Source organism: Sceloporus occidentalis, unplaced genomic scaffold (assembly GCF_023333645.1).
Source record: "Sceloporus occidentalis isolate IW3139 unplaced genomic scaffold, rSceOcc1.0.p SCAF_11, whole genome shotgun sequence".
Classification (NCBI taxonomy): domain Eukaryota; kingdom Metazoa; phylum Chordata; class Lepidosauria; order Squamata; family Phrynosomatidae; genus Sceloporus; species Sceloporus occidentalis.
Window position 1 is genome coordinate 17272365 of NW_028316991.1, and position 10564 is coordinate 17282928.

The 10564-nt window shown below is 41.2% G+C and overlaps 1 protein-coding gene across 1 annotated transcript; it reads left to right on the top strand.

The window, feature by feature from the left end:
• LOC149305640 (rRNA-processing protein UTP23 homolog) lies at nucleotides 1-9088 on the top strand. The gene is made up of 3 exons (XM_089477266.1): nucleotides 1-188; nucleotides 4678-4852; nucleotides 8714-9088. The coding sequence occupies exons 1-3, from the start codon at nucleotides 1-3 to the stop codon at nucleotides 9086-9088; spliced, it is 738 nt and encodes a 245-aa protein (XP_089333392.1).
• Nucleotides 9089-10564: the final 1476 nt, after the last annotated feature.

The following is a 10564-nucleotide window of genomic DNA, read 5'->3' on the forward strand; positions in this document are numbered from 1 at the left end:
ATGAAGATCACTCGTCAGAAGCACGCTAAAAAGATCCTGACTCTTTACCGGTACAGCTTCCGCTTCCGGGAACCGTACCAGGTGCTGCTGGACGGGACTTTCTGCCAGGCGGCTCTAAAGAACAAGATTCAGATCAAGGAGCAGCTGCCGAAGTACCTGATGGGGGAGGTGCAGCTGTGCACCACGAAGTGAGTGCGGCGCTTTACCCTAGCGTTACACTGTACGGCTGCGGACTGCCACTCTCATGATGCACAGCCCAGAGTGCCAGCCAGTGAGCGATGCTCCTTATCGCACGGGCATTGCAAATGATAGGAGCACTACTCTCAACATGCTCAGCCTGCATTTGGGTTGGCTCAATGTCATGGGAGTTTACATGTGCAGAAATGGCAGAGGCAGTCAATTTTTATGCAGAATATGTATTTGCATTAGATATGCGAAAAGCACTTTTTTTAACTAGTTTTGCTGCCTGAGTGTCATGGGAGTCATCAGGGTTATGTAGCTTCTAAGCTCAGGAGGTATGACTTGTTCTAATAAATGCAGATGTAGGTGAAGTTTCCTGGCCCTGGTGGCCCCTCTGCGACTTCTTTAATATGCATTCTAACAGTGAAGCTGCCCTCCTGTTATGTGGGCTGAACGTTATCGCCACTGATTGGGCAAAAACAGGTGCACACAGAGCTCCGCCCACAGCGTTTGCCAATCCCGCCCTGGAGGTGAGTGTGTCCCGCGCAGGGAGGTTTGTTTGGCTGAACCCGTCTCCTGCATGGAAACTACATGGGGGGGGCTGTGAAAAGGGCAAATGTGTATTGGGGGGGGGATTCTCTAGATGCACCCTTTTAAAAGGGACGCCACAAGCATTTAAAGGGACCGGCGTGCATATGATGGCTGGATTGTCCCTTTAAATGCTCCGCTCCTACTAGTATACAAGTCTGCTAGTCTTACCGCTCATCTCTGGAGTTATACTACACGCTTTACAATTAAATGCCCACGCAGCACCGTTACTTTTGTCATCTTTAGTTAACAATTTATAAAAAATTTAAGCATTACGTGTGAAATTAAACTGTGTGTTAACTTAGGGACCAAGGAGGTGCTAATTGGTGCTAATAGAACGCATATTAAAGGGACCCTCCCGCCACCGTGTGCGCTTTAATGCGCATGACAGCCGACAGCTCCCTTTAAAGGCTGCGTTGTGTCCCCCTTGTAAAAGCATAACTGATTCTGCAGAATCCCAGAACTCTAATGACAGAGACCCCCTCAAGTTCAATGGTGGCACCACAGAGAAGCTAGGGGGTCTGCCGCTTATACCTAAGGTAAGAGACTGGAGTCAAGCTATCAGACACTTTCAAATCAGTGGTCATGCCATCAGACGCTTTTTCTTTAGGTTAGCAAAAGGTGCATTAGACCTGGAAATGTGATGATAATCTCATAATGTTACAATTTTTAGTGGATTTTGCAGAGTTCTCACACAAATATATCTCCCTGCAAAATTAGATACGTTTATTAAACAAATTAAAGGTAAATATCCGCTCATATCTAGCAAATTACCTTTTATAACATTTCTGCATATATTACAAAATTCCACCGTTGGACCAACACATTTACACTGCACATATCTCACACACCCCCCCTATATAATATCTTACAATATGGTGCATTTTTACTGTGGAAATTTAAAGATATAGCACCCCAAATAGCAGCGCAGTACTTGATACATGTCATATTTCAACATTCTACATGGGGTTAAAAAAAATTCCCCCATTGGACCAATACAGTTACACTGCACATATCTCAAACACAACCCCCTCTATTATTTCTGAGAATATGGTGCATTTTTACTGTGGAAATTTAAAGCTATAGCGCCCCAAATATCAGCCCAGTAGACAGCAACTGGCATTTTTCAGCATTCTACAGAGGCTTAAAAAAAATTTCCCCATTGGACCAATACAGTTACACTGCATATATCTCAAACACAACCCCCTCTATTATTTCTGAGAATATGGTGCATTTTTATTGTGGAAATTTAAAGCTATAGTGCCCCAAATATCAGCCCAGTAGACAACAACTGACATTTTTCAACATTCTACAGGGGTTGAAAAAAAATTCTCCCATCCTAGTATATTCTCCCTCAGAAATAATAGAAGGGAGTGTGCTTGAGATATGTGCAGTGTAACTGTATTGGTCCAATGGGAGAATTTTTTTCAACCCCTGTAGAATGTTGAAAAATGTCAGTTGCTGTCTACTGGGCTGATATTTGGGGCCCTAAAGCTTTAAATTTCCACAGTAAAAATGCACCATATTCTCAGAAATAATAGAGGGTTATGTGTTTGAGATATATACAGTGTAATTGTATTGGACCAATAGGGGAATTTTTTTTAACCCCATGTAGAATGTTGAAAAATGACGGTTGCTGTCTACTGGGCTGATATTTGGGTCGCTATAGCTTTAAATTTCCACAGTAAAAATGCACCATATTCTCAGAAATAATAGAGGGGCATGTGTTTGAGATATCTGCAGTGTAACTGTATTGGTCCAATGGGGAATTTTTTTTTAACCCTCTGTAGATTTTTGAAAAATCCCATTTTCTATGAATTGGGCTAATATTTGGGGCGCTATAGCTTTAAATTTCCACAGTAAAAATGCACCATATTCTCAGAAATAATAGAGGGGCTTGTGTTTGAGATATCTGCGGTGTAACTGTATTGGTCCAATGGGGGAATTTTTTTTAACCCCATGCAGAATGTTGAAAAATCCCATTAGCTGTCCACTGGGATGATATTTTGGGTGCCATAGCTTTAAATTTTCACAGTAAAAATGCACCATATTCTCAGAAATCATAGAGGATGGTGTGTATGAGATATTTGCACTGTAACTGAATTGGTCCAATGGAGGAATTTTTTTTAACCCTCTGTAGATTTTAGAAAAATCCCATTTGCTATGTATTGGGCTAATATTTGGGTCGCTATAGCTTTATATTTCCACAGTAAAAATGCACCATATTCTCGGAAATAATAGAGGGTCATGTGTTTGAGATATCTGCAGTGTAACTGTATTGGTCCAATGGGGGAATTTTTTTCAACCCCCTGTAGAATGTTGAAAAATGATGGTTGCTGTCTACTGGGCTGATATTTGGGGTACTATAGCTTTAAATTTTCACAGTAAAAATGCACCATATTCTCAGAAATAATAGAAGGGGGTGTGCTTGAGATATGTGCAGTGTAAATATATTGGTCCAATGGGGAAATTTTTTTTAACCCTCTGTAGAATGCTGAAAAATGCCAGTTGCTGTCTACTGGGCTGATATTTGGGGCGCTATAGCTTTACATTTCCACAGTAAAAATGCACCATATTCTCAGAAATAATAGAGGGGGTTGTGTTTGAGATATGTGCAGTGTAACTGTATTGGTCCAATGGGGGAATTTTTTTTAACCCCATGTAGAATGTTGAAATATGACATTTATCAAGTACTGATATTTATCAAGCGCTGCTATTTGGGGTGCTATATCTTTAAATTTCCACAGTAAAAATGCACCATATTGTAAGATATTATATAGGGGTGTGTGTGAGATGTGCAGTGTAAATGTGTTGGTCCAACGGTGGAATTTTGTAATATATGCAGAAATGTTAAAAAAGGTAATTTGCTAGATATGAGCGGATAAAAGCGTCTGATGGCATGACCACTGATTTGAAAGTGTCTGATAGCTTGACTCCAGTGGTAAGAGTTGGGGTTTTTTTTTTTTACACGCATACACCTGGTTTAATGCTTTTTTTTCCCCACCCAATACCCCTGTTTGACACAACTTCTTGTCTTTAGAGCACCGGCTTCATTTGAAGTCACTCGTTGCTAAACATTCTGTACCTCATGTTGAGCAATAAGGATCTACGCTGTTTCTCTGCCCTACAAATAGTACCCCCCAAAATAATTGGGTTACAAAGAAGTTGTCCTTCCATATAGGGACATCTCCCCCCTAACATACATAGAGGCTTTGTATAAAAAGCAAATATGGTGGGGGTCTTATCACCATGGAAACCTGTGGAATGCTCCTGCTTATTGGACAGTCCTTTTTGACTCTTGTAAGACTAATAAAACCTCGCATCTTCATAGCATGCCATTATTATTTAACCCGTCGTGTAAGTATTTGGTCTTTAGGAACTGCTTCCATTGGGTTATTGGCATGTTTTATTATTATCATTGTATATCGCGCCATCGTATTCCGCTGCCCTGTACTCTGGGTGGACCATTCTGTCCGATGTTATTTATATGCATTATTTTTTCTTTTATTTGTGTTTATCTGGCTTTTTTCTTTTCGATGCTCTCAAACTGCAGTTATCACGGTGTATTTTGGAGGGTCCTGCAACCTGCGTATTTCAATTATTTAAATGCCCGCACAGTATAACCAGTTTAAGGGAAAGCCTTTGCATCTGTGCTGGGTGTAAAATAGAACAGCAATTCTGCTCCGTGTTTTTGGATTGTTTCCCATAGACATTTTTATCATAGAAAACATAGCAAATCGATATATCTGAGAATCATCTTCTGATCGTGAGCCAGAGATCTGGTCCTTTGAAGACGCATTCCGTGTTTCTGTATTAAAACACAAAACAGAATTGTTTGCTGATAATATTGATTTTAATTTTTTATGCAGAAGATGTCTGTGAATAAAGCGCTGTGTTGTTTCTTTTCAGCTGTGTTTTAAAGGAGTTGGAATCCTTGGGGAAAGAACTGTATGGAGCTAAATTAATCGCCCAAAGATTTCAAGTGAGGAGCTGTTCTCATTTCAAGAATCCCGTCGGTGGCTCTGCATGCCTTTTATCCATGACTGCGGATAACAACCCACACCATTACTTCATCGCCACGCAGGTATCCACGGGAAATGTCACTTGGAGACAATTTATTCCTGTTGTTGAGTCGGCAGGGCTGCCTAGCTGCTTGCATTATGTTTTAGCTATCGCGAAGCAGGACTAAATAAATCCGCTGATCGTCAGTGGGGTGGGGAGCTCCTCATCCCCCCCCCCAGTACCCCATGGGTTACAGAATGTGGATTTGGTGTGAATAGAAGAAAGTAGACAATCTGGTGTGAGTGAAGTTAACAGGTAGTGATGTGTAACAGGAGGCAGATGGCTACTGTCAGCGGCGAAATGTACGACAGGCGAGGGGATGATTTATAGCAAACAATAAGGGGGCCGTTGGGATTCTATTTGTGGCATTTGTGTGTTAAAGCTAGTTCTTTGTAATTACAGGATCTGTAGTAGTTTTGGGTGCCCCTATCATTGTGCATATATATATATATATATTATTCTCTATATCGTATAACCCTGTAGCTTTCCTTGTTGCACGTGTGTTCCAATTACAGAACGTAGAAAAGAAGATACACAAAAAAATAAGCCGTGCTTTAAAAAGGCAGATGCCAGGTCGATACACAAGGGGTGTGCAATGCATTATACCAGGGGCGTAACTAGACGCCTCAGGGCCCGGGTGCGAGAATCTGTTAAGGGCCCCCTCACCCCCCCAAAAAAAACATGATTTTTACCCAACAATTTTTTTTCAACTAATTCAACAAATTCAATTTACATATTGAATCATAATCAAAGAAAAAGGGGCGCATGTACAAAGGGCATAATCCAGGGGTGTCCAAGTTTTTTCTGCAGTGGGCCACTTCATCAGAATTGTATCCGTGCGCGGGCCGCACTCATTTTTCACTGTGACAAAAAATATGGCCTTTAATAAAATATGCAGATTAAAATAAAGTAAAATGACACAAAACCTTTACTCTTCCTCTCACTGATTTCTGGGCCTTGAAAGTTTTGCGACTACAAATTCAGGATTCCCTAGATTTATTCTAGGGATGAACTAAAATGAAAATTCTGGACCAAAACATTCAGGGTTCACTTAGCCAAAACCGAAAATGACCCCCACCTTTAAAAATAATAATAAAAACTCACATGTTTAATAAAAGTAGGTAACACGCAATTGGACAAAATTAGCAATATGACTTGGCATGATAGGAGTGTGATTGCTGTTAGCCTAGGAAACCAGTAAATGCTGGTACCTAGGCATGATGGGACTGTGCTCGCTGTGATTGCTGTTAGCAATCACACTCCTATCATGCCAAGTCAGCCAGTACATGCTGGTACAGGGTGGCTGTAAGTGATGTGCAGACCCCATACTGCTGGCAGCATCACTACACAAGGGGGGCAGCTAGCTAGGTTTCAGCATGTACTGGCTGACTTGGCATGATAGGAGTGTGATTGCTAACAGTAGTCACAGTCCCATCATGCCTAGGTTCCAGCACTTACACATCCATCCAGTAAATGCTGGAACCTAGGCATGATGGGACTCTGATTGCTGTTAGCAATCACACTCCTATCATGCCAAGTCAGCCAGTACATGCTGGTACAGGGTGGCTGTAAGTGCAGACCCCATACTGCTGGCATTATCACTACACAAGGGGGGCAGCTGGCCAGGTTTCAGCATGTACTGGCTGACTTGGCATGATAGGAGTGTGATTGCTAACAGCAATCACAGTCCCATCATGCCTAGGTTCCAGCACTTACACATCCATGCTATCACACACACACACACACTCATTTATTCATATAATCATTAATTCACAGATTCATTCCCTCAATCACACACACTCATTCAAACACCCTCCCCACCCCCTTACCTGTACTGCAGCTCCCTCGATGCCGCTCACAGACTTCACCAGGGGGCGCGGCCTCCCTCTGCCTTCTCTGCTAAAGCACAGAGGAAGTAGGAAGTCACGTGAACTCCGCTTCCTCTGTGCTGTCCAGAAGACCCTCCCACAAGTAAGTAGCAGGGCTTGAGGTGCAGCTCGTGTAAGATCGGTTGCCCTCGCTGCCGATCTTACGCGGGCCGCACCTCGAGGTCTCGCGGGCCGCATTTGGCCCGCGGGCCGCATGTTGGATGCCCCTGCCTTATTTAAAAACAAAAAACGTAAAAAAGATTTCGGGCGGCCCCTTGGCTTGGGCCCCCCTGCCGCCGGGGCCCGGTCGCAGTCGCGACCCCTGCGACCCCGGTAGATCCGCCACTGCATTATACTTTAAAATACCCGCACACCAGGTTCTAGGTCTTCATCTCTCTTAACGTTTTGGGGTTTATTCACTAAAAGGAGAGTTGTGGTTCCAAGTCTCCAAGTATATAATTGATCATTAAATAAGCGAGGAGACCGAATGAAACCTCACACGTTTAACTATACATTATACAGGGCCGGCCAAGCTCTTCCTGAAGCGTGCTGGGGTTGGACCTTCGTAATGTATAGTTAAGTGAGGGAGTTGAGCCCACAACTTTCTGCAAACTCCCCTGTCAGCTCTGCGAGGGATAAATCTCCCTATTCAGACCTTCCCACGTGCTCCAGATGAGACGGAGACCAGTTCTTTTAGTTTAACCCCTTAAGGACAGAGCTGCATTTTAATGGCTGTAATCATCTCCTTTTTGTCTCATTCAGTGAACACAAATTATATCTTTTTTGTTTTTTTTCATTTCAGGACAAGAAGGGCTTTCTTTAGATACCGTTATTTTGATTATATCTCATTTACTACAAAAAAAAGTATAAGATATGGTAAAATTTAAATAAAGCACCTTTTTTATTTGAGAAATATTTCTCATCTGCGGAAGCTAAAAAAAACAAAAAACCTGCTAGCTAGATTCTAATATTTATTTTTGCAAGTGAAAGGGCAATAAATGCAGCTATTTTAACCCTTTCCATGCACACATGAAGATACACTGCTAATTTTAGGACTTAAAAATGTACTTTTTATTTTTTGACTTTTTTTTTTTGGTATACATTTTGTTGGAAGTGGATGGTTGCCCTGATGGTGATGTCACTGGAGAATCATGTTTTACATGTTACCAATTTTTGTTTACATTAATAATCACATTGTGATTAGTAAGCTGGGCTCCATTGACTTGCATGGTGTTGCTGAATGCTAGGCTTTTTTACAAAAAACATTTAATAACTGCTGGAGGACCGGGTCCGGGGTTTGGCGGTGATTTGGGTGGTTGACGCCTGCAGGTCCTCATGTTTCCTACCTATTGATTAACAAATTGGAAAAGTCAGTGCTAAGTTTGACAATTTACTTATATCGGCAAGTGTTTACGTGTCTATTGTGTGATTTTTTTTTTTTTTTTTTTCTACGTCTCCAATCTTGAATTAAATAAATCTGAACCCGTTTGGACCTTGTGGAGATTCTGAAAATGAACAACGTGTCTCGGCCCCTCTCTGTATGCGATGGTGGAATAGGGACAGCTGTGTGTCTGTCTCCAACACAGCAAAACACATCCAAACTTTCTATCTGTATGTGAAGCCTCCGGTTCGCTTTATCCCCCATTTCTGGCTTAGATCTGCGTTGGATGCAGTAACCAATGTTTTCATTACTGTTCCATTTGTATAGACGGCATAGAATAACTAATCAGATGTTTGAATTAGAGCGGTGTTCAATTTGTTTTGTGCTCCGATATCTGCATCATAATCCTCGGTATAATATGCTAATACCAGTTCCACAAAGCACCGCGTTCCTGCTTAAATGAATAAATAATAATCTCTCTCTGCCTTGTATCACATTTCTCCTGTGTTTTTTAATCCAATGCGAATTCATTATGCGACCCGGTGGATTAGTAAACATGAAAACAGTAAAGGGAATATTAAAAAATGTTCCCGATCTATCTCAAACTAAACGTGTGTGTTCTCTGTCGTTTCAGGATCAGGAACTGGCAGCAAAAATTAAGAAAAAGGCAGGCGTGCCTCTGATGTTTATTATTCAGAACACTATAGTGCTTGACAAGCCTTCCCAAAAATCTGTGGCCGCTGTCCAAAGCGGGCAGACCAGTCAGATCATTCCTGAACACCAGAAGCAGAACATCGAGCACCTCAAGGATGAGCAGGAGTTGTCGAAGGCGCCCGAACGCAGAGGGAAGAAACGAAAAAGAGTCAGCGGTCCCAACCCCTTAAGTTGCCTTAAGAAAAAGAATAAGCCGGCAGCTCCTCCGGCCACGTCGGCTTCGGAACAAGCCAAACGCAAGAGGAGAAGGAAGCGCGGTAAAGCAGCAGGGACAGAGGCTTTAAAGGCATCGTAACTTGTCTGAGGACTGAAAACCACATTTGGACAATGACTTTATAATCACTGCAAATGTTATTTTTATATTAAGGGTTTTTTATCTTTTGTTTGTCTGTATTCATAATTCATTGTGAATAATATACATAACTGGGAAACACTTCTAAAACTCTTCTCGTGTGTGTGTGTGTGTGTGTGTGCGTGCGCGTGCAAATGTAATTTGTCAACCACCAAGGTTTTACTAAAAAAAAAAGCAGGAATTTGCAGGAGAAATGTAAGAAAGGAGCAAGAAGGGCTGAGCTGGCCCTGTATACGGTCTGTAAGGCGATCCTCATGTTATATAGGGTTAGCTTCTTGTGGGGAAAGATCACTGGGATCGGACCGTTCTGTAATGTAAAGCGAAGTCAGTCGGGGCTGGCTGAGCCAGACTTGGTTCGATTTACATAATAATAAAAAGGAAAGCAAATCGGATGGACATATAATTCGTGTTTCAGTTTAAGATGCGTTTTCTCCTATATAGCAAATTGAATTTTTCATCTCCAGATTACACAGCTAGATAGATTATAAATAAATATATTTTATGCATGCTAAATCCCGGATGTATATTTTAACTGTTTACTATACACACAAAAAAAAGCAAAACTGATTCTTTGCAGGAATATTTCAGTTCCATAAAGTTTTATCAAATCCATAATTTACCGTTTCAGATTTTTTTTTTCCTTGAGCATATAATCCGGTATGTATACAGTATTGTACAGTAGGATAGAATTGTCAAAAACTGGTTTTATCTCATTTTGTTCCAATAAACTTCCTTTGTCTGCAGACAGGGATGCCGCCATTGTCAGTCATGTGATTTTAGAACTCAAACACCACGCTTTGTTTATTCGTTTTTGCGGTGCTAATGAAGTCCTGTCCTCCTTAGGCTTTCATTAGTTAGTATGTCTGGCATGGCGATTAAGACTGAGCCAGTCTATTGTTTACCATAAACCATATGACAAGGTTGTTTGTCTAGTAGATTGGGCTAAGATAACAAAGCTAGAACACAAACAAATGAAATATTATAAAAATTTAGAACCATTGTAAAAGGAAATACAATATTTTTGACAATGAGTAAAATAGATATTTGGATATTAAATCCCTTTGAAATATATTATATTCCAGCACTGGGCAGCGATGCAATTAACCCCTTAAGGACAATGGGTGGTCCCTAAACCCATTGAAAACAATGGATTTTGAGCCCGTACATGTACAGGCTTTGTCATTAACCCCTTCAATCCCAGGGGTTTTTGGTACCTCAAAGCCCAGAGCAATTTTGCCATTTTTGTCGGTTTAGCGATTATTCTCTTTTCTTGTGAATAGTGTACCCATGTAAGCTATATATTGTTTTTTCAAGGAGAGAGAGAGAGAGCTTTCGTTTGATACCATAGTTGGATGATTAGCTGAAAATTTAGAATGAGAAATTTAGTAAAAACTAGCGAAGATTAGAAAAATAAACTAA